Below are 24,193 nucleotides of genomic sequence, written 5' to 3'. Positions count from 1 at the left end.
GGAAACCAACCCCAGGCTCTACAAGATCAGGATCAGGGTTTATTGCTTCCATAAGGAACAAGGCCAGCAAACACCCCTCCATCAATCTCACCTTAAATACAGATAAGAGGTCTTAAAACCATTCTGATGGTCCCAGCACAGCTGTCCCACTAACTGTGCCTCACATGCTCCTGGCCCCAGTACAGGGCTGTGGGGGCTGCCTACCTGCAGGAAGTGTATGAGGTAACACAGCACCAGTCTGTTGAGCTCTGGCAAAAGCTGCACCACAGCCACGGCAGCGTCGGGGTTCTCATAGTTGCTGATACACTCTTTGTAGAACTGCTGGGGGATCACAGGCTCCTCCAGCTCCCGATACCAGAGCTTGAGGAGAGAGGCTGGGCAGAAAGCAGGAGCATGAGAATAGCTCTGGTCACTTCCCCACCCCCTTTAGGGGCAAACTTGGCAGCGAGAGAGATGGCAGAGAAGGGATTTCTGTGCTTGTGCTGCTTCACCTTAATTCAGTCTTGGCTCTGAAATGCTCAGGCACCCAAACAGATCAGTTAGTGGGAAATACTGGCTGCTACCTACCTGCTCCTCCAGGAAGCACCTCTGGGGCTGCCTAAAGAAGCGGACAAGGAGTCCTGAAAGACTGCCACCACTCTGCCCAGCTTGCACAGCCTTACTGCATCAGAGACACAGATTCCTCCCCACTCCCAGTGTTTCCTCTATGGGCAGTGTTTGGAAAGGCAGTGAAAAGACACAGAACAAAATCCCAGTCAGTGCAGACAGCCTGTGTACACATTCCCAAGCAGCAGCACACCCACTGAGCTGCTCCTGAACCTGCCTCTCCCCCTCTGCACCGCACCGTGGCTGGGGCCGCAGCAACACACCTGCAACAGTCCTGTACCTGGTATGTTGGGGTCACTGAGACTGTTTGGGATTCTCCACTGATCCACCTGCAATTTCAATGCATTGACTTCATCTATGTCACCAGGTATCCTGCAGAGGCACAGAAAAGGTCCTTTTGAGTGAGCCAGGCAATGTGCTTGGTGAGGCAGCTGGCCAGCAAAGCATGGCTCCAAAGCTGCTTCTGGGGCCTCAGGGAGAAGGCCTCAGGCACCAGTGGCAGCTACAGCAGCAGTTGCTCAGAGAGAAGGGGGTGCTTATTTTTATACACCATCTTGAAGTGGGGGCTCCAACTAGTTCTGATATCAACTATTGCTGTTCTCAGCAGTGATTATTTTCTGTAACTAGGCTTCTTTGCAGCATGTTCAGACCAAAGATCTCTGGCTAAATATAGTTATATATGCACACACACACCTATCTATCATCTATCTATCTATCTATCTATCAAAAATTTACCCATACAAAGTAAAGTGGAGCCTTTTAACAACTATCTTAAGTTTAGCTACTGAAAAACTAATTCAAATCTTAAGTGCAAAACAAAACCACACACACAAAGAAAAACAACACAGAAAACCCAAACCCAAAGCAGAATCCCCTGTGTTCACCACACAGATTCTGTGTCTCTCTGGACTCCTTGTGTCTTGTGCAGCACTATGGCTGATGTGCCACATTAGATGAGGGGCTCTGTCAGGACACCAGAGCTCCTCCCTTCCCTACACCGGCTAACCACCATTGCCAAATCTGATGAAAGCTCATCGCCCTGCCTGGGGATGAGCTGACCACATAGCTAAGTCACACCTACACCAGTTCCCTCTGTGCTAACACATGCCAGCTGGCTAACGATACTACAAGAGGTGATTCCTGAACCTGAGGAAAGTCAGATTTTGTCCAGTCCACAGTGAAGTGCTATTCTTAGGGAAGAGGAAGCATGTGAAGGTGAATCTTGACTCCTTGGCTATGAGGACTGACATGTGGGTTGCTCAAAAGCAGCACAGCACCCCAAAAGCTCACCTGAAAATTCCCTCAGTCTGTTCCCCTCCCAGGGCCAGGACCTGCTGTGATAGCTGTGTCTGCACCCAGGGCAGCTTGTTCCCTGGGTACATGTCCTGCTGCCGCAGCATGATTTCCTCCAGGGAGCTGCCGAAGAGTGACGGAGTGAGGATGGCATTCCTGGCATGCGTTATCTCTTCCACTGTTGGTTTCCGGAGGCCCTGAGGACAGAGAAAAGCTCAGTGCAGCCATGGCACAGCCAGCCCACAGAGAAAGAGGGACCAGGACAGAGAAGGCTGACCCTCCATGTGGGCACCTCATCAGCCTCCTGGCAGCATGGTTCTTGTTCTGCTGCCTAAAATCAGGGGTGGTTCTATTCATCAGGCCCAGGAGGAGCAGAGGAGACCACTTTGGAGAATTTGGGCTGGTTTTGCAGAGATTCTGTTGCTGTGTTTTGCACAGCAAGGGGACTGCTCTGGCTGGAGCTCCACTGTAGCTATGATATTATGAAAAATCCTTTGCTGGGATTTTTCCTCTCCTGAGAAGCTGAGGAGCCTCAGGAGAGAAATGTAAACAATTACTATCTGCTGCTGTGGAATACAACAGGTGCAGCTGGGATTGGTCCATGTGGATTGTTTTCCACTGATGACCAATCACAGCCACCTGTGCCAAGGCTGTGAGCAGTCACAGGATTTTGTTATTCTATTCTGTTCTATTCTTGTTGTAGCCTTCTGATCTCTCTGTTCTTTAGTATAGTCTTAATGTAGTATTTTAATATAATATTTAACATAATAAATCAGCCTTCTGAAATGGAGTCAAGCCTTGTGTCTCAACACACAGAGAGTCAGCAACACTCCACCTGCTGGAGCAGGCAGTATGGAGTGGAGCCCAGCCCAGCCCCGGCTGTGGTAAGGTTAGCAGAGGGCACCTATACCCCAACGCAGCATCAGATGAGTGCTTACTATGGACAGGTGTAAAACAGTCTTTTGGAGATGGGAATTCCAGGTATTTCCAATTCCAGGGAAAGCTTTGCTCTCAGAGGTGCTAAAACCTGAGAAGTGAGCATTGGTACCTGCTGCTTCTGACAAATACCAACACTTAAAAGGGGTTTTGAATGTCCTGTGGCAGCAGTTTGGAAAAGCACAGAGCCGTCGCAGGGGGAACAGGCTGCCCAGCACAGTGACCTTCAGCAGGGATCCTGCAGCCAAGTGAGGAACATGACAGGGGGAAGCTCCCACTGAGTCCTCTGAGGGTCAGTGGCCAGGGCTGCAGTTGTGTGCAATGTGTTCACTGTCCTGCCACTGGCAGGATGCCAGGAGCCTTCTCCCCTCTCAAGGTATTTCAGCTAATTTGTTCACTACGCAAAGTTCAGATGGCAGGGAGGCCCCAAAGGAATGTCCAAAAAAACCCCCTGATGACCAGATCCGGCTTAGTGACCTAGAACTGACAAGCCAAGGCCATCTACCACTTTTCATGGCCACAGGCAGAACTGTGCAGAGGGAAGAAAGGAAGATTTTCAGGTAACACAGAGCACAGACTCCCCTCTGCACCAGCCATCTCTGCTGTATGACTGTGTGAACTGGGAATGAACAACTCCGCAGTAAACCAGCTGCAAGATACAGCCCATATAAGCTCTCAGTGCAAAGGGAGACTCTTCCCTCACCTGAAGAAACAAAATGATGAGTATCCCCTGCACAGACAGCTCCTTTTACCTTGGAAACAGGTACGTGTTGGGTATGTCTTTGTCCCTGAGGTCAGGAAGCAGGCAGCCATGCAGCTGCTTGCACAGCAGGCACTGCTGTCTGCCAGAAGGATGGCAGAACAGCAGCCCTCTCCCACACATTCGTGGGGAAATGTACTCTGAGCAAACCTCCCCTGCTCACTCTATCTCCATTTCCCATCACTGACTCAGTGGTGACCACCAGAGTCCCCCAGGCAGCCCCCAGGCCCTGCAGTCAGGGCAACTGCTCACCTTTTTGCCTCCGGTGACAGCTACTTTATGGAGCTTCCGGTAGCAGTACTTGGCGTAGGTGCTAATGGGCAGACCTGGTGGGAAAGAGGAAATGAGTGGTCAACCCACAGAGCCACGCACCCCCACACCGAAGCCCTTCAGAGAGCTCCAGCACAGCAGCTCATTCTGGACAAGCAGCCCCCTCAATGCACAGCCCACTGCAGCAGGGCGGGACTGCCATAACTTGCACTGAGCGCCCTGAAGGTCTCCCAGCCCCACGGCAGGCAGCGTCAGTGCATGCCAGTGCTTGGGCTTAGAAAGATTCATCTCCTGACTGAAGGCTCATAGCTTTGCACCTCCTATCCCTGCTGCTGCAGATCTCCTCCTCTCGCACCCGGAGTGCACCTGCCCTCCCTGACTCCACACACGGCACCAATTCAGCATTCACAGCCTGGGCACACACACATGCCCGGGCCCCAGCCTGGCGGGCACAGCCAAGGTTGTTTATTATTCGAGAACTTCGATTCCTTTGCTAGGGAGAGAGGAGCAGTAGAGTCAGGTGTGTGGGGATAGAGTGGCAGCACCAACAGTGACCTCAGGACACCAGAAGATGCGTGGGGAGCTGATGGGATCTCATCTTCCCGGGGACCTGCAGAAGGCTTCCTCATGCTCCTGCCTGCAACCTTCTCCAACCCAAGCTTGTACCATGCAGCTCAGGCATGCTCTGTGAGACAAGGAAAATGGGACACACCAAAGCCTGGGAACTGCACCTCAAAAGCTGCTGCCCTCCACAAGAGCACCTGCTCTGTTTGTGCTTGGTTCAGAGTACTCTGAAGGCAAGTGCAAGCCACGATTCACAGAGATAATCCCCCCCTGACACCAAGAGAAATGTTTGCAATGACAGAGCACTGATTGCTGAGAGTTCTTCCAAAACCGCTGGCCTTCTACTCTTGTCCAAGTAAAACCCAAAACTGCTCACTGCAAGCAGTGAATAGATCTGCCCTATCTGATTCCTTGCCAGGCCCAAAACTTGCATCACAGTTCAAATACTTGTGGTTGTCAAAGTCTACATTCTAGTCAGACGCTGTGCATTTCACATCAGCCTTTCACACCCCCTGTGGCTTAGGTATGCTGACTGGGAGCTTGGAGGTCTTCAAATCCTCTTAATGCAGAGGGAGGACAAACTCTTCCCAAGCAGAACAATTCACAGAGGTGGGAGATGTGTTGTCCTCTCAGCCAGCACATAAACCACAGTCCTTGGCTCCTCTTGATGAAACAAGCACTTCCTGCCTCCATCAATCTGCCTCACGGCTGTTCTCCACACCACTGGAGCCATACCAGAAGAGGTACAACAGCATTCCCATCTCCCACAGGCAATGGGAAGCAAAGCCAGTTTTGGGAATTTCTCTCTAGGGAATATCTAAAGCAAAATATTCATTGTAAGCAAAAATCCTGCTAACCCTACGCATGACTTACACTGGGAATATCTAAGGATTAAAAGGAAACAAATCAAATGAGATGCCCTGTGATGCTTCACTATCCCAGGTTACAGCTTCTGCTGTCCAATGTGAGACACACCCCGAAGTGAGGTGTCACCCTTCTCAGAGGGGAAGGGGATGAAGCTGGACTGTGTCTCTGCATCCCAGCAGTTTTGCAGGAGACAGCACATTCAAAACTAATAATAAGAAATATTTTTTCACACTGTATTTAGACCATGAAACACATAATCACCCTAAAAGCTTAACCATGTTTGCAAAAGAAACTGGTGTCCTGCAGATTCTGTATGGCTGATGCATGGGCAGCCTATTTTGTACTTTCCCAGGAAGCTCCCCAGTCCCAGAAAAAGCCTAAAATCTACTTCCAGCACTTTCTGCAGCGAGGCCTCCTGCTCCCATGACAACCATGCTGCAGCCTCTGTCCCAATGGGGGCGTTAGGGTCACACGTGAAGCTGACCAAATTTAAGTAACTGAAAAATAAACTTGCTGCATGCACAAGAGGATGGAGGAGTTACTGTCCATAGACCTCAACGGCCAAAAAAGAGGCAGGAGCCCCGAGGAACAGGGTGAGCAGCACTCATCCCAGAGGGAACAGAGCAATGGCTCCCAGGCAGCCTCCCTGCCCCAACACAAGTGCTCCTGGCCCCAGAGCATGTGCAAAGTGGGATGGGCAACAATAGAGAGAGAGACAGAGATGCCAGGAGGCACCCACTGAGCTGCAGGAAGGAACATGAGGGAGAGGAGTAGAATTTAGCTTTAGCCTCAGCTTTTCCAAACCAGCAACTTGTCCCAACCATCTGCTGCTTTCAGAACACTCAGCTGGAGACTGACTCCCAGCACTGAGCTCATCATGCACGCTGACATTTCCAAACATGTGGACCAGGTACTCCCTCCACAGCCCAGCTCCTGTCTCTTGGTGCAGGGCTGGGCAGCTTCATCTGCACTACCTGTAAAGGGCTAATCCTGAAGGCAATTCCACTTCTGTAACAGATAATTAATCTAAGAAATCCAAGATGATCTGTTATTCCCTATGGTATCACAGGAGCTCAGGAACGACTACTAACAGCCCACACAGTGAAAAATAGTTTTGAAAGGAAAATATTTCTTCATATGCCAGCCTAGAAACACATATGGACAGCAGCTTAAAGAACATCTCCTTTTAGAAAAGTTAAAATCCAGACCAGGTACGTGCAGGAACATACCTTCTGGAACAGACTTAAATGCTTTCCTGCAAAAAAAAGTCCTAAAAATGCACCAAACAGTGTGGATTTAGGACCTGGCCATAGAATATGTATTTTAGCACTAGAGAAGCTGTTGTCTGGATATTCCTCTGATCTACCACAGCCTTTTGGATCTCAGCCTGGCACAGCCAGAGCAGGTTCTCAGACCAGAATCCCACCTCACTGCACTCTATAGCACAGGGGTATGTGCTCCTGAGCAGGTAAGCTGGGCTTGGCACCAGCAGTGTTGCTCTCCTGGCTTAGATCTGCCCAGGGATCCCCCATTTTACAGCACTGCTTTAGCTCTTCTTTCTCACACCACCAGTGCTTCCTTCTACATCCCAACAATGCTTCTCAATCACCATTCCCTGTATGGGAAATGCCATGTTCATCAGCCAGACAAGCAAGCAGCCTGCACCTGTCACCAAGATAAGAAACAGATACAGGATGTCTTAAAAATTAGTATCTCTCTTCAGAAAAATCCTAGCTAACAGCAGGTGGGCAATACCCTAAGGCAGAGTTGTACCTGGACCATTAACCATCAAGAGACAGACCTCTTTTCTTTGCATTTGTCCCATTTCTTTCTAAACCTCTTTACATTCTGAACTGTGGAGGCTGGTGGGCCAACAGGGAAAGAACCCACAATATCCCCCTGGACAGAAAACCCCTCAAGCCACAACCACCCTTGTTATGGTGAGGAAAAAAGCTCCTCCCAGCATGCCTTGCTGTGACATGCAGATTCAATGTATCTCATTGGCCTTTCCCACTCGCTCCATCCCTGCACCCTCAGCCCATTGGCCCTGGTGTTCTGCCCCACCCCCCAAGATCCCTATGTAAAACCCTGCTTTCCCTGTCTGAGCGGCTCCTCATCCCTGGATCCCTTTGAGGAAGAAGCTCAATCAAGGCTCTCCTTGGAACCCACATGAAGATCCCAAGTGTCCTTCTGTGTCGCCCGGATCACAGAAGAGCTGAAATCAGCCGGCGTGAGCACAGACGTGCCTGTGCCCCTGAGGTGTCTTTTTCAAGATGCTTTTTCGGGAAGGTCGCAGCAATCTGAACAACGTGCTGGCCCTTTGGGATTTCATGCTGTGCTTCAGGACAGACCATTCCTGAGCCTGCTGCCCAACACAAAAACCAGGCAGCTTTCAGCTCTGCTATGGCACACAGTGAGAAATTTTCTTCTTGCTTTCCCTAGGTAATCTTAAATTTCTTTCATCCCACTGACCGTATCCCCTCTTCCCCCTTCCACATCCAGCTCACGTCACCTCCCCTGCCTCACTCATCAGCCTTGGAGAGACCCTGGGCAGGACATCCAGAGTAGGCACAGCACAACTACAGCCAAATGCTGCTTTGCTCTCTTGTCCTTCCCTGCAAGCTCCTGACCCCTCTTTTGGTTTCTGACCACTTCCCAGCAATGTGTATGTGTTTCTGGAAATTCATATAGAAGCTGGAATATATCTTTCCCTCCTCAAAAAGGCTCAACTGGGGCCTCGCCCTGCACTTGCAGTCAGGGACCTCTCCCCCATGTAAAAAACATTGCTTTTGGTGACACAATATTCTCTGTTGCTTGATCACTCTGTTTGTCACCCTCGCCAGATCCCTCTGCACCCTTAATTTTTATAGCTGTTAACAATTTTCTATCAACACTGAGCTGTCAGCTCATGATTTGTCTCCTTGTATAAACCCACAGACCAGCTTACATTCCTGTGGGATCAGCAGACAATCCTCCTTCTGAAAACACAGCATTTATTCCTACCCATTATTCTTCTGCCTGCCAACAGGTTATTCATGCATGAAAAGACCTTGCATCACATTTGCATTTCATTTACTCACAGAGAATTAAGCTAGAAGATGAATACTGCAGAGGTTCAGTGTGGGAAACTTCAGAATTCCTTCTCTGGGTATATGTCAGGTGGTAAATATTTACTCACCTATGAGCTTCTGGACTGAAAGGAGTATGTGTGCATGTGTGGGGAATCAGTGCTTCAACTCAACTTTTCACTGAAAGACTTACATAGATGCCTACTTATCTTCTATTCAGTTCTGACTGAAGTCAGTACATTTGATTTCCTTATGGATTTCTCTGCTAAACTGATGTTACAGCATCCATAAGCATCAGTATTTCAGAGCCACCAAGAAACTTCTCACAACAGCCTTGCAGCTTCAGGTGCATCCTACCCACCCCTCACACATCTGGAAAGCAGGGCTGGTCAAACAGAAGTAGGTATTCTAGGGAAAAACTGACCTTTCCAGCCAGCAGAGAGAGCCTGGTATGTTCCTGCAAGATTCCCCCTTACTTCAGGTGCAATTCTGAGGTCAGTCTCTAGGAAAAGTCCTCAGAGTTTCAGTCACTGCAAAAAAGCTGTTTTGAGTGAGCTGCCCTGCTGCCTCCGCTGTTGAATCCCTGCAGAACAACTCATAGCCTGGTCCCTGCCAGAGCAGCCTCCTGGGCCACAAAGACAGAGGAGTACACAGCCTCAAGCTGCGCCAGGGCACATTTAGATTGGAGAGAAGAGAAAATTTCTTCATTGCAATGGTAATTAGGCATTGGAACACAGGCTGCACAGGGCAGTGGTGGAACCTCCATCCTTGGAAGTATTAAGAAAATGTATGGATGTGGCACCTGGGGACATAATTTGATGGTGGCCTTGAGAGTGTTGTGGGAACAGTTGGACTCAATTACTTTAGAGGATTTTTCCAACCTTAGTGGTTCCGTGATTCTGTGAAAGTGTGTGTGACCTGTCACCAGAGCCCCAACTAAGGCCACACAGGCACAGCTGACTTTCAAGTGCTTCCTTCTGGAAACTTTATAAAGTCATCCTGGCATGCCTTTTTCGTAACATTTCATATATATATATATATAAAAATATGTATCAGAGGCAACATAGAAAATCCTGAGTTGGAAGGGGCCTACAAAGAGTCTAACTGCTGATGTTTGTTTTTGTTTGTATTTTTTTAAAACTTTAATGTTTGTTTTTAGGTAAAAACTACATCTGTTTTCCTAAGTACATCTCCAGCACACGCAATTTAGACACGTAATTGCACAGAACACCCTGCTCAGCCCACAGTCAGCATGCCGGGCTGAACAGAACAATCTCCATGGAGTTGTCTCATAAAGATATCTTAGTCCCTCGAAGCACAAGCAAAATGAATTTTCAAAGGTTCAGAATGGTCTGAACTCTCCTGGGCCTGAACAGGAAAGAAAAAACACATATCCCTACCAAAAACATAATCCTTCCATGCAATTGCAAGTCTCTGCTCTGAATCCCACCACAGACAGAGAAACAATGAACACTGTTAATGCAAGGCTGTCCTCAGCCCTACCCTTGACTTGCAGCTGCCCCATGAAACAGGGTGACACAGCAATGACACGGTGAAGCCACCACAGGCAGCAGCTGTCTGCTGGTGTCAGGGAGGGCTCAGGAATGCAGGAAGCTGGACTCCAGCTCTCACAGACTAAAAACACTGAAGCTACTTGATATAAACTGCTGCCTGAGAGGAGTTCACAGGGCTAACTGAAGTTTCCTGAAAGCAATATAAAAAATATTGAATGGACTTTGTCTAGTAAGGCTTTAGCCAAATAAAGTGTTATCCTGCAGCCAGCAATTAAACTAAGTCCGAAGGAATATACAAGCTCTTGTTCATTCCAATTCCACCCAGATGTCAGGGCAAGCCCTGGGCTGCAGAGCTCAGAAAGTGTGTCAGCCAGTTCTGAAGAGAAAAAGGCAGTGTCCTTCACCAGGTACCAGCACCCTCTAGGAAGAGCCTCAGGTTAGGCAGCGATTTACAAAATCCATTAAAACAACTGAGACAGGTTCTTTTCAACACACTGGCTCATATGGCTTCTAGCACCAGAATATGCTCCAGGAAATGTGGCATGCACAGATCAGAGGAATTACAGCTCCAGGTCTGTATACAACTTAAAATCCCTGACACAACTTGCACAATTGTGACTGGAAGGGCCCCCTCCTGCCCCAAATGCAGCCCAGCTGCCACTCACACTGCTAATCCAGGCTCTGGTCTAACCTTGAACACCAGCCTGCCACCAGATAAATTCTCCCAAATCCAAGTCTCTGTACTTAAAGAAATGGTCTGATTTTCAGCAGAGCTCAGCATTGCCACCTGCCCAAAGTCAGTGTAAACCTCTCTCTCAGCTCCCTGTGCCTTTCCCTACCTTCATCCTCTGTATTTTGTTTCCTCTTTTTCCTGGATTTTGTGATCTTCTTGTTTTTCAGATCCACAAGCTCCTTGATGTGCTGGGCAACTGAAAATTCAGAAGAGGGTCTGGATTAATAATGTGGTATATACTAAAATACCAAAATACAGAATTGCGCTTAGATATGGCAGCCAGCCTGACTGCAGCATAAGAAGCTCTGTCAGGGGAAAGGTCCTGCACCTGAGCCAGCTCCCAATGAACCTGAATGAGAGGCTCAGAACATCATTCAGCTTCTCCAAATGGCCAAACAGTTGAAAAGTTCATACCTAAATAAACTTCCTGCCTAAACACCAGCAAAAAACCATCTTCTCAATATCTCAGAGTACTCCTCCTTGTTGCCGGCATTCTGGGCAAAGCACAGCTGGAGGGAATGGTTTTGAACAGAAGTGACAATGGCTGAAAATCTTTATAAAACCCAAACTAGTGCTGCACACCTGGCAGTTCAGTGAAGAAATCCCACATTAAGGCTATAATCATAAAAAAAAGAAGGCAAATATTGCCATTGTACCACTTGCCCCTTGGTCCAATCTCTGCCACCATGCTCATGAGCAGGGGCAGAGGGGGGCTGAGGCAGAATTCCTGTAGCCATCCTGGAGACCTGGGGGGGCTTCAAACACAGCAGATCCCCAGAGATCAAGGGGAAAACAGGTGTCTGGTTCTAGCCTGAGACTGGACAAGACACAGTGAGTGCAGCTGAAATAGTGGGAAATAAGCCAATAAATACTAGTTAATACTCTCCAGGCTGGTACTTAGCTTTTTTTTCTTTTCTTCATGCCTGCCCCCCCCAACCAGATGCTACAGCAATTTAAAATTGGGGTAATAACAGAATATAAGCTGGGCTGGTCCCCAAACTTCTGAAAGACAGATAAATTGCATCTCTTCACACTAAAAGCCTGCGTTCTTCAGGATCCCCAAACAGCCAAGGTCTGTTCTCAGTGTCTGTGATGGCTCCCTTAAAAACTTAGATACTAACAATCCTTTTTTTTTGGCCAGCTTCAAGGAACTTAAAAGTAAATTATGTCATCAGAGAGCCCAGCAAAGCTCTGCCTTTGGAGGGTTTACATCAGCTCATTTCAGTGCTGATGGGTGAGGTGAGCACAGTCTGGGGATCGCATTTCTTTTCCAGAAACAAGCTGGGGGCAGCTTCATCCCACCACTGAAAGGTGAACACAGACAACACACTGTGCTCTCACTGACAGAGCCCACAGCACTAGCTGTACTTTTAAAACCCAGACAACCTTGACTATGTGTCACAACCCACCAAGATGCTGCTGCATACAGACGAGGTGCATGAGGCACTTACTCTTTTCATCACTGTCAAGGTGGCGGTAAATGTAACCTTCCAGGTAAGACTGAAATTTGGGTGATGGGGAAAAAAAGGCCAGACTGATGGCCATCAATTCCCAGCCCCATGCCAGGCTTCGGTAGCACATGTTATCTGTTGTCTGCCGGATCAGCTGTATGTAGAGCTCATCCCGTAGGCCTTGCATGCTCCAGCATTTGGTGACTGTGACCAATGCCACGTGATTGCGGTCCATGCGAGTCTGACGATCTCCCATGTAGCTCTGCACCAGTTTGAACATCTCACACGCCTCTTTTTTGATGGTCCGGTTGCTAGTGATGAGCATTGGCTTTTTAATGGAGCCGCCATTCCAGGACAGCATGTTGGAGATGGAGATCCTTCGTCGGAAGATGCCTTGCGTGTGCATGTTCAGGTTTTTAGAAGCCCAGTCCACCATGCTGCTCTGAGAGATGGGCTTCCGTAGGGTGTTGTAAGGGAAATGGCATCCCACACAGCCACCACGCTGGCTACTGCCCTCCTGCTTGGTCTCCAGCTCTATGGTCTCAGGCTGCAAAGAAGAATAGACACGTTAAAAGCAGCTTAGGTGACTCCTTATCCAGCTAGAAAAATTATCCACAGCAAGACATGAAGCTGCCAGCAACTGCACAGTGGTGAATCTGTACAAACATGACTTGGTACATGTAGAATTGGTGAATAACACCTGTAGTTCTGAAAGAGCCTGGCTCTCACAGCCACACACTAATGCTGTCACTAAGGGAAGTGCTGGGATCTGGAGCAACAGGGTTGAGTGTCCCAGCTGTCGCCGAGTTTACAGGGACAGGCAGGAGGTGAGCTGATTTCCAGAGCAGCAGCACAGCTCTGTGGCACCAAGCACACACCAAGGAACCAAGTATCTCTGCACTCCTCAGTTCCAATGGAGCTCCAGGAGCCCAGGAGGGTGGGACACTGGTCTACGGTTAACCCCAAAACACACATTAGTCCTTAGAAGTTTAGAGCAAGTTAGTATTTCCTTCTTAGTATAGAGGAACTCCTGAATTCAGGACAGAGGCTTCTGCAGTCCAGCCCTTTCCCATCTCACACCCCACATGACTCGGCATGCAGATGATGGGATTAGCACACATCACATTCCACCCCTCATTGCAAGCCCAGGGCACAATAATCTCTCCTGACTTTTTACTTTGGTTTTTTTATCCCTCGAGTTACTCCTCTACCTCCTCACCCTCTCTGAATTCACTCAACACATTGACTGCCATCTCAACATCCTCAGTCTCCTTCAAAACACCTTACTTGCGTGGAGTTGGTTTTCCTTCTGTCACCCTGCCTGCTCCTTCAGCATGCTCCTTCTGAGGAGTCACCTCCTCAGACTATCTTGAGGTTCAGGAGGCTCTGGGTTCTCTCCTCTGCTCTCTCTCTGAGGCTTCTCTCTCATGTCTTGTCCACAGCCACCTCTGTTTAGCCTGTCCCAGAACTTCTACCCACCCTCCTCCGATACAGAGTTTTCTTATCTCCTGATTTTCCTCTCTATCATGCAAGCCCAGCACAAGACATCACTGCTCACTCAAGACACTTGATGTTTTTTTCAGGTGAGGCAGTGATTTTGCTGCCATATTTTCTGCATCTTCCTCCCCTCCTTCCTTGGATTCTTGAGTATTTCTGTGAATATTTTTTTTTCATTGACTCTTTTTGCCTCTACCACAACATCTGTCTCCTTTCATTTTCTGCTTCTCCATATTACCACATATGAATTATTTTTCTTCACTTTCAAGGACATTCACAGCCTATCCCCAACCTACCATTTCTTGTGCATAATCAATTTTCAGCTCTCCCTGTCAATGTAACAGGGTGTAACACAGCCAGAAGACTGGAGAGCAGTTTCCCACCAAGTCTAAAGAGGCTATGAAATAAAATTACTGAACTATTAATAGTAACATGTAAGTCATGTAAACTTGATATGTCTCTGCCTGAAAAGTGGGAAATGTGGAAACATGATATCAGTTTTCCAAAAGGTTTCAGAGGAAAGCAAGGCACTCATTGATCCAAAATGGCAATAAAGAGAACACATACAGATAAATCTTATAGAGCGGAGAGGTGTCAGCCTGGCTTTCAAAGAAAAGTTACACCTCACAGGTCTGCTGGAGCAATCTGGAATAGTCAAGGAGCTTTTCCAAGTTTCTTCATGAAAGATTTTGCACCAGCAAAAACTAGAGAAAAGTAAGAAGCCACTTTTCAGCATGGAGGATGATTATCAGCTCTGCCTTATCAAATTGATGTAGAGGCCCTGGTTGTTCAAAATGGGAGCAAAATAACTGGAAGAGTGAGCAAAGATAAAAAAGGGCAAAAGCTTCAGGAGATATAAAGCTATCTACAAAGAACCTAAATCTGAACTGAAACCAGGAAGCAGGACATTCCTTTGAATCAAAGTAGGAAAAAAGACAGCTAAATAATCCTGCAGAAGTGCTGGGTTAGAGAGAAAAAACTACTCCCCTTATGCAGGCACACTGATGGGGCTTTAAAATAGCTATTTCCAACAAGATGCTAGAGCCACTGACACTGATTTTCTAAATACTGCTATTCCATGTTCAGGAATTGGGAGGGAGAATAGCACATGAGGAGCCATTCGAAAAAGGAGAGAGAGAAAAAGAGGAATTGCTGTCATGTGGCTACGCAAATCTTGATGCCATACCCACCAACTCAGACTATTCCAGTGAACAAAGTATGCATGAGAGGAGACATGAGTGACAGTAACATGATCAGGCAAGCACATTTACCCAAATAACAGAGCAGAGCTCCCCAAAGTGCTGAGGCCTTGCTGGACACGAGCCCCATCCCACAATTCTTCCTCTCAAGCCACTGGGCTCAAACAGGTTTCCACGAGCAAAGCTGTGAAGCTTTATGACCTGTTTGCAATTCTGCAGGAACAGATGTATCTTGCCTGCAGCACACCCCTGGAATTAAACCCCCTCAGAAGCAAGCTGTGTATGATGTGTCTAGCAAAGAAAAAAATGTAACATAGCACAGATGGGGGAGGTACCTGTGAGGAATGGCGTGTAGCACCTGATGAAGCCAAGCCTGTCTGGCTGGTGACATTCTTTTCTAAAGAATCTATTTTCTCAAAAGTTCTCTTCTGCCTCATTGTATCCTGCGCAGCAGCCACACTGCTGGGAAAGAATTCCCTAATCTCCAAGTCCTGTCTGTACAGAGACCTGTTGCTGGCTGCGACATCATCCCTGGAGCTCTGGCTGATGCATTTTTTCAAGTGGTCAGACTGAAACCTGACCTTGCTGCTCTCTCCTGGAACACCATTCTCCAGGCTCTCAGCATCCAGGCTGGCTTTGCTTCCCCTGCAAGCTGCTGACCTGCCCACCACAGCACGCATCTCAGCGATCACTTTATCATTCAGAGCTGTGAGCTCACTGCTGCTGCCCACAGAGCCAGGTCTTGCTTGACCTATTCCTTGCCTCCTTCCTTTCCTTTTTCTCAAGCTTGGAGAAGGGCCAGTTGAATAACCAGAATCCTGGTGGCCGGTTGGGTACTCCTGAGTCTGCAGGCTGTTTTGCTGACTGTGGTGGAGTTCCATGTTCTTGAGGACATTGGCTTCCAAGATCCTCCAAGACTCCTTGAAGCTCTCCTTTGAAGCAAGGTGACCAGGCAGTTTAGCAGAGGTATCCGTTGTTGCAGCAGAAGAGTGGGAGAGTTTCACAGATTGGTCAACATTTACCATATGTTTTATGTATTCTCTGCCAGCTGGGCTGTACTCAGTGGAAGAGGGATTTCTTACATGCTTCTTTGCAGCTTGCTGTTGTTGCATACTGGGATGCTGCAATAATTTGGTTGGTTGCAGCTGCTTTTTTAAGCTATTGCTTGGTGACCTTGGTGGAGACATCCCACTCACACAAATACTTTCGGTGTCCATATCTACTGGTGGCTCATCATAAATTGGCAACTCTAAAGATGGCTCATCATATATAGGTGCAGGAGAGGCATATGTGGGGGATGCAGGCTGGGGGGTTCCTGTCCGGCTTCCCGGAGGTGTTTGAGAAGTAGGACCATTCATCATCACCAGGCAAAACCCACCACTCTCCGTCTTTTTGATCTGCATAGACTGCTTAGTTTCTCCAGCAGGCATTTGCTTTGTGGCTCCAGAGCTCTGGGATGTGGATTGAGGCTGAGCATATATAGCTGGTTTGGGAAGAGATTTTGGGCTGTTGGGCTTTGGAGTACCCTGCAGCTGAAAAGAACTGTTTGAAAAGTTCTGCATCTGCCTCAAACTGTTCACTTTGACCAACATGGATGCTTTCGTGCCTGGCAGAGGCTGCCAGTGGGTAGGAGTCTCCCTAAAAGAAGAAAGATACAAATACACACAATTATTTAAGAATTATATTTACTGAAGTACCTTCTACGTCTACCAAAATACCAAATTGTTCGTCTCAAAGTACCTGAATATTCCCCTGAAGTACTGGCCTTCAGATTATCCAACTATGATGACAGTCCTTCCAGACAATGCTGTATTTTTATTTAAGTTTCCACATGTGCGTTTACTTTGTAGAAAAACTATGAGGTCTATGGGAGGCATATGGGTGTGTCCATTCTCCACTCACAGCTTACATTCCTACACAACCTGCCATGCCTCCACCCAATTTCATCCAGATGCACTTGGGTCTGGTACCCCTGGCCACACCAACTGGCCCTGCTCAGCTCTCATGGCTGAAACCCTCCTCTGCAGGGAGTATCACCTCTGATCCATGACAGTACTCGGGATCTACCACAACCCAATGTGCCCACTGCCCCCCACTTCCCAGGATATATTCTACAGTGTAGCAATAACAACCTGCTGTCAGCTGTGACCACAGCCAGTCTGTGTTTGTGAGCCCCGAGAAAAAGGGAATGAAAAAGATATTAAACCACCTGAGCTTCCAGGTTTTCCAAGGCACCACAGTCCCCAGAAAGGTCCACGTGAATCTGACCCAGCTCCACTTGAATTGTGCCCTACCTCCATGTATGTGCTACCAGCCATCACCTGAAGGCGTACTGCACATGTTCCGAGACAGGAAATATTTCCCTAACACCTTCATAGATATTTTGCTATTTGCACCTTGACCTTGCTCCCCACTCCATACTGCTGACCTGTCCTTTATGGCCTCTGTGCTGGCAGACACACCTGTAAGAATCCATGACTGGATGGGCTGTTTGGGTCCAATCTGGCTAGCTATGGACCCCAGCCCGCACGATCTTACATGGACAAAGGCAAAAGATGAGAAGCGCTCTTCTCCACATGGGTACAAATGTCCTCAGTTTATTTCCAGAAGACCACCAGGTGGGAAAGAGACCCAGGTGGGAAAGAGACCCAGGTGGGAAAGAGAGCATCCCCTTCTCGTGGGGGGGCTTTTATACCCGGGGGAATGGGGGGCGCGGAGGAAGAGGACCACAGCCAATGGGATACCAGTGAGGAGGGGCGAGGGGAGGAACTGACCAAGGGAGAGACCACCACCAGTGACACTTGCAGAGGTGGAAAGGGGAAGACCATGTGGTGATAGGATAGAAATCATGTGAACAGTGTAAATTACCAAACACCCAGTGCAAACAACTAAATAACTATTTAGTGCAATACAACACACACCCACTCGTGCTGCATGTCCAGAGGTGTCCCCCGCCAATGTTTGGCTCTCTTGTGCCTTCCCTGCCAAACCCCAAGGTATGTGGACACCCCAGCCCTCTTGCTCTGCTCCTGCTCTCCAGAGCCATTGCACCTGGCCAGGTGCCAGCCTCCTCCTTCAGCACAGCTTCCCTGGAGTATTCTGCCTGTCCTTCCCCCATGGTTATCCTGCCAGTGCATTTGCACACCCCCTGCTCTCCCCACACCTGCTCCACATCACTGTGGGTGTCCTATTCCACCTGGTGCACTCCAGTCACCTTCCCTACATCCTCTGTCCCACACCTAATGTCTCACACTGGTTCCCAATCACTGCCCTCCTAAAGGGGTGGTGTGCTCCTTCCCCATCCACTGCTTACCGTATTTTTGGCAAAACATGCTCTCTGTTGGCAATGTGTTGTTGTGAATCCCACCTTGACACAATGGCACCATGAGTGGCACAGACGAGGCTGACTGGCACTGCCCTGCCATGGGTGCAGTGCCTGACCCCTGGCTAGGGTCCAAAGGCCTCATGACACTCAGATCACACTTGCTGCACCTGTCTGTGCCGGGCTGGCTCCTTTCCCAGAACAGAGTCCATACAGCTCTCTTGTGCAACTACCCAGGTGTGGCCAGAGAAGGTTGAGAAAGGGCTGTCTTTGTCTGCTTTGAACCCTGGGGCCCGCTCTTGCTCTGGGACCTCTTGCGTATCTCCCACTGAGGCACCAAGGATTTTATTTTAAGGGAGCTCCTGACACTACTTCAAGATGGTGATACAACTGCCATGAGGAAGTCCTGTCTCCCAGCCTCCACCTTCATTCTCTTCACAGCACTGCAGCCCAGTGCTGACCTAAGCCCTATGCCAAGAGCAGCTTGGGAAACATTGACAAATATGAGATTGGCCCCTCTCCATCTGCCCAAGCCACCATCCAGCACAGCCCCTGCTCTCCCATTCCTGTTTAGCCCTCAGTGGCTTGTCCTCCACATGCTTCTTCCTGGGGCATGATGCCGAATGCAGGGGTTGAGCGCCAGCGGTGCCAAGTGCGGATGCACACATGGAACCACCAGCAGTCACAGCAGGATGAGGGCGGCATTCATGAGGACACCCAGCTCCACAGCCCACCAGGTATCCCTCCCTGGGGGACAGGGTCTGCTCCTTGCATCAGTGCATCCTCCCTGTGCACAGCCAAGCTCCAGTCTCAATCCCTGCTGAAGACCAGGATCTTCCTCAAAGAGTGCCTGGACTAACAGGAAGAACCAGAACACCAACACTTGGTAGGCTTTTAAAAGAGGATTTCTGACACCTCCTGTATTGGTGAGAGAGACTGTGCCAGTCTCTTGTTTCATGGCACACAAGAGAGACTGGCAAAGGACAGAACAATCCACCGGCTCCTGACTCAGCAAGCAGGCCACAAGTGTGTGACTGGGATATATTTTAGTTCAACGCTAGAGCAACCATCATTGCATCTGGACCAGCATTACGCAGTTGCTGGGTTGCAGAGGGTTAGCCCAGAGCTGCAGATGTGTCCCACTGCCTTACAAGACCGCCAGTTATGGCAGGGCTGCAAAATAACCCTGTGCTCTGTGGAAAGGTGCTGCACACCCATATTCCACGAGCCACCTCCTAAAGTTTTTCCTCTCCCTGATGTGCAGCAGTGCAGGCCCAGCCAGCTGTGCACAGCTGAGCCATCCACTCAGCCAACGCTTGGCAGACCCGCCTCAGCCAGACACAGCATGGCCAGACTTGTGCCCCCCGTCCAGGCTCATCACACACTGTCTGGCACCAGAAAATCAAATGACCAGCAACTCAGCCTGAAGCTCAGCCACCTACTTGCTCAGCTCTGAGCCACAGGAAGGAGCCCCTCCCTGTCCACACAGCAGGCACTGACACCACCTCCTGCCCCATCTGTCCCAATTCACACCCACAGAGCAGCACTGTAGGTCGCTGCTCAGGTGTGGGCCTGGCCATCTGCAGAACATCACCAACCTGCCCATCAGAGATGGGTTTCTGCTCCAGCATGGCATTATAACTTTTAAGGCCCTGTGGGACCTCAGCTGGCAACAACCTCTGCTCCTGCATCTGTGGTAAAGAGCACAGCCCAGATTTTAGTCCTCAGATAAGTGATGAGGGATTTGATCTGAAAAAGAAGAGAGGATACTGTGCTCATAGCCTCCTGCAGAGGCAAACTACCTACCTGTGAGCCCCAGCAAGCCGGAGGGCAAAAGGCACTCCAAAGCACAACAGCTCTTCACTGCCCAGAGTCCCTTCATCAGGGACATCCCTCACTTTGGGCCTGCCCAGGACAGCAAGATGTGCTGGGTCTTTAGCACAGACTTGGCCACATGGGTGGGACATGATGGAGAGCGGCAGGAGCTCTGCACTGGTACAGGACTCTCTGCACCTGCCCTGAGCCCAGATGGCAGGACAGCAAGCCAAGTTAGACAGCCAGAGCAAGTCAATGAAGAAGTGGCTCTGCCACAAGCAGCAAGCCTCCCTGCAGCAGGATTTTGGCACTTGCAGTCCATGCCCCAACATGCTCCCACCTTCAGGTCTAAGTCAAGGTGCACACTGGGAGCCAGCCTGCTCTGGACCGCTGCAAACCCCTGGAGCTGGCAGAGCCCACCCACTGACACTGCTTCTTTTTGAGGAAAAGCAGAAACATGTGGGATTGCCACAGCTAGGCTACCATGGACACTGGTAAGAGGCAAAGCACCTAGATGCCCTGCAGGGGCCAGAGGAAACTGGGAAGCTGTGCCACTCCCACGTCACAGAGTGCCACCATGCTCCCCCACCCAGAAATGCGATGGTCAAGGGAAACGTCTAAATGTGTACAGTACGTCGCCTCGCACATCAGTCTCACCATGGACACATCATGCTATTTCCAGCCTCCCTGGCTGCCAGAGATGAGAGGAAAGAAGCACCATCACAGAAAAGACAAAGCTGTCTTGAAAAGGCCATTTCCACAGCCATGGATGATTTCTTGGGGCCATGTCTGGAGACAGCTTCCTTCAACTACATCCCCGGGCTGCTGGAAAGACCAAGCAGAAGAGAACAGGGACTTCCTGACTTCCCAGCATGAAGATTCAGTCTTGTCCTTGTGAAAGCTGCGACAAAAAGCAAAGCCAGTGGTGGAGAAGTGTCCCAGTGCAGCCTCTCAGCTGAGCCCTTCAGCCAACAACAGCAGAGACCTTGATGAATCCCCTGGGACTGTTCCTGTGAGGAATGCTTTCAAGTAGCTCCAATATAAAGGCCTCAGTTTGGCACTGATTTTCCCAGCCTGCACCCAGCTCCAACAGGCCCAGCATATCTAGCAGCTCTTCCCAGGCTCCAGGTCTCCAATGTTTGTTTTTCTCCTTCCCAGAAGCCTGGAGAAAAGGCCCTGCACCTTAACTCTGCCCTTTCTAGTAACTGTTTTCCTGGTGCTGTGACAAAGGTGAGTGAACAGGGATGTTTGTATTCCAGCAGCACTGCTGCTCTGCCCTTAATTCCCACACTGAAGGCAGGGATACAACCTGCCCAAACCAAAAATTCTGCAGAGCTGTGCAAAGAACATTGTGTTTGCGTATCCTTACCCCAAGGCCAACTGCACAAGCACGAAACAAACCTGTATTACGGATTCTGATGGTCTTTCTTGCTTGATTATGAAAACTTAACAGTTGCATTACTTATACTGTGCCTTGAGAGACATGAGCCCTTGATGAAACAAACCAGACTTGGAAGAGGCAGAGGTATTCTTATAGCCACCTAATCACACATTCCCACTCACTCCTCTTCCAGCACATATTCCTGGCACTGTAAGACCAAGCCCCTGCTCCTTCCCAGCTGAGAATGCTGAGCTGTGGGAAAGGTGGGTGAGGAGGGAATAGGCAGCACAACGTACTGCCCATGCAAAAAGGACCCTCACCTTCCTCTTCTGGGGCACAGAATGTTCCTAGTGAAGCAGGATTTTAAGGATAGCCTGTTATTGCAAATAGAACCTCAGAAACAGCATTCTGAAACTCCCAGTGCTGACCTTAGGAGAAACAGGGGAAGAGGAGTAAAGGGGCTGGTTTTGCACGGATAGCAGGGCTGGGGACAGCAGAGCCTGCTCAGTCCTGACCTGCAGCGTGCTGAAATGCTGAAGACCAGCACACAGCCTCCCAGAAAGATTGCCTTCTTCAGGCCTTCGCACTCCACCAAGCCCTTTTTCACCCATTACCTTGGAGGTCTGGCAAACCTCAGCATGGCTGCAGGGGCTCAGAGTGCATTTCCAAAATGCTGCATTCAACCCCAGGCTGGTCTCACAGTCCCCAAGGGAGCATATCCATCCTTTGCAGAGCTTTCCAGTGTGTGAAATGATAATCTGGCCATCATTTCCCCTGAAGAGAGTCCATCTTGCTTCCTAACAGGATTGTAAGAGCTCAGGATGGGTCTGGAGCTGTGTGCTGCTTGCTGTCCTTGTCCAGCAACGGAGAAGCAGAGCCAGCACTGGGCTGGGCAGCCCCGGGGAGCACAGCTGAAAGACAACATGGGAGCAGGAGCATGGGCAGAGGAGCTTCCCCAGGAGGCTCCAGAGATGGTCAATGGCACCAGTGTCTTACCCCACTGCAAGAAGCTGCCATTTCCTTAGGGGGTCTACCATCCTGTGCTGCCTGGGGAGGCCAAAGGCTGATGTCTAGAGAAGGCAGCTCCAAGCCACTGCGAGAGCTGGAAGAGCAGCAGCAAGCTGTGGGGCAGTGAGGGAGGGGTGGCATGGGCATAGAGACAGAGGGAACAGGCAGCAAGGTTTGGGGAGCTTCTTTGTTCTTCTCGAGGCTGCTGAGGGTTTTGCAGCACTGAGATGTGGCAGGGGGCACAACAAATTAAGCAGTGCTAATATAAGGGACAAGAGAGGAAAGGTGGTAAAAAACAGTTTACAAAAAGAAAAAAACTCGACCACAAAGTATAACTAAAACCAGAATGAAATCCCTTCCCCCAGATCTCTGTCAGATGGGCTTGCAGGAGACCCCTCTTGGGGACTACACTGGTCTCTGCTGGCTTCTCCATCTATCACAGAATGACAAACATGAAGGAAAGAAAAACACTATTTTTTGCATGGGCATTAAGAGACAAAAGCGAAACTGTCTTGGGCGTAAGTAACTATAAAGATGTCAAATACCAACAGCACTCAATGTGTTCACCCTCTGTTTATGCAGCTGCATTTCTCCTGAGCAGAGGAGGACATGCTTGAAGTTGTCTTTGGAGAATAACAGACAACAGAGCTGAAAAGTTCAGTCTGCTCATGCTGTTAGTATACCAGACATCCCAGCAATGGCATTAGATCCCACCTGAGAGCATTTGCTTCTGTCTCAGCTCTTTGCTCCCCATTTTACAAGCCAGCAAAAGGCAAGAAATCTCTCCTTGGGTGTCAGGCTCAACTAGAGAAATCAAACTCTGCATTACAACCAGTTACACAACCCTCGCTCACACAGTAGAGAACACACAATAGATGTGCAAGGAGACAGTGTCCAATCTCCTGCTTCCAAGAAAGCACATTTCGCACATGTCAGCTTACTGGTATGAGCCTTGTCATCTGAAAGAGTCTTGCATATCCAAGCAGCCTGTGAACTCCCATGCAAGCTGCCACTCATGCCTTTCTCAGCACCTGTCCTTCAATTCATTGCAGGCTCAAGGTGCCCCAAGATTGCTGCATAAACCTGATTTAGGGATGGAACAAACGAGAACTCCTTCCCACTTCCCCTCCTTGCAGGAGAATCAGCAGTGATGGTGATGCTGCCCTGGCAGACAAGGAAAGGTACAGCAAACTCCTGCCCACATTGCATCACTCCCCTTCCTTCTATAGGAGGGGACCCTGTGGAAGGGTCTTCCCTGCTGAGAGAGCTGAAGAACTGAGGGATGGGTCAAAACTGGCATCCCTTTTCCCTTGAGGCACAACAACTTCCCATACAAAGGCAGAGGAGGACATGTTCCCTCCTGAGAGATTGAGTCCGTGTCCTGGTTGCAGACAAGGACAGAGCTTAGTGCTTCTGGTACTCCATACCAGGCACATCATTGCATAGAATAACATTTTCCCTCCTGAACCATGCCACGGTTTCAGGAGGGAAAGCCAGGCACCTCATCTGAAGCGTGCCATTTTGCCTCTCTCGGCAGGACCCGGTCCATTTGCTCCCTTGCTGGTTCCCCTCCTGTTTTCTCCCTACACAACTACAGAACACGGTGTTCAAAGGGACAGTGGTGAAAAGGCAAATTGATCGCAGTGCGGAACCAACAGCACCTGGTGAGGAGGAGGCTGCTGGAAAGGAACAGTCCAGCAGTGGGAGTGACCCTAACCCTGCTGAGCCCACCAAGCCGAGCAGAAAGGAGCCCTGCCAAACCCAGCCGAACTGAGCGCACTTGAGCAGTAGGACAAAAAAGCAGCAGTGACCTGCAGGGCTGACCTCTAGTGCGGCTGGGCAGGAGAAATGGTGGCACGGTTACCTGTGCGGAAATGAGCCCAGCAGAGCAGCTGCGGGACCCTACTTG

The 24,193-nt window shown here is 49.4% G+C and overlaps 1 protein-coding gene across 2 annotated transcripts in view; it reads right to left on the bottom strand.

Annotated features, from left to right (window-relative positions):
- Positions 1-24,193, bottom strand: part of LOC121365897 (rho GTPase-activating protein 39-like) — a 54,939-nt gene that overhangs the window by 2,334 nt on the left and 28,412 nt on the right. The window contains exons 3-9 of one of the 2 annotated variants that reach the window (XM_041490461.1): positions 15,094-16,396; positions 12,063-12,609; positions 10,718-10,807; positions 3,848-3,921; positions 1,897-2,096; positions 887-978; positions 205-374 (exon numbers count right to left, since the gene is read on the bottom strand). In XM_041490461.1, the coding sequence (XP_041346395.1) occupies positions 205-374; positions 887-978; positions 1,897-2,096; positions 3,848-3,921; positions 10,718-10,807; positions 12,063-12,609; positions 15,094-16,396 (2,476 nt within the window). The remainder of the gene's footprint in view (positions 1-204; positions 375-886; positions 979-1,896; positions 2,097-3,847; positions 3,922-10,717; positions 10,808-12,062; positions 12,610-15,093; positions 16,397-24,193) is intronic. The other variant, XM_041490462.1, reaches the window with a different exon arrangement.

Source organism: Pyrgilauda ruficollis, unplaced genomic scaffold, assembly GCF_017590135.1.
Source record: "Pyrgilauda ruficollis isolate IOZ18807 unplaced genomic scaffold, ASM1759013v1 scaffold123, whole genome shotgun sequence".
In the NCBI taxonomy this organism is placed as follows: domain Eukaryota; kingdom Metazoa; phylum Chordata; class Aves; order Passeriformes; family Passeridae; genus Pyrgilauda; species Pyrgilauda ruficollis.
This window is presented reverse-complemented; position numbering and strand designations above follow the sequence as displayed.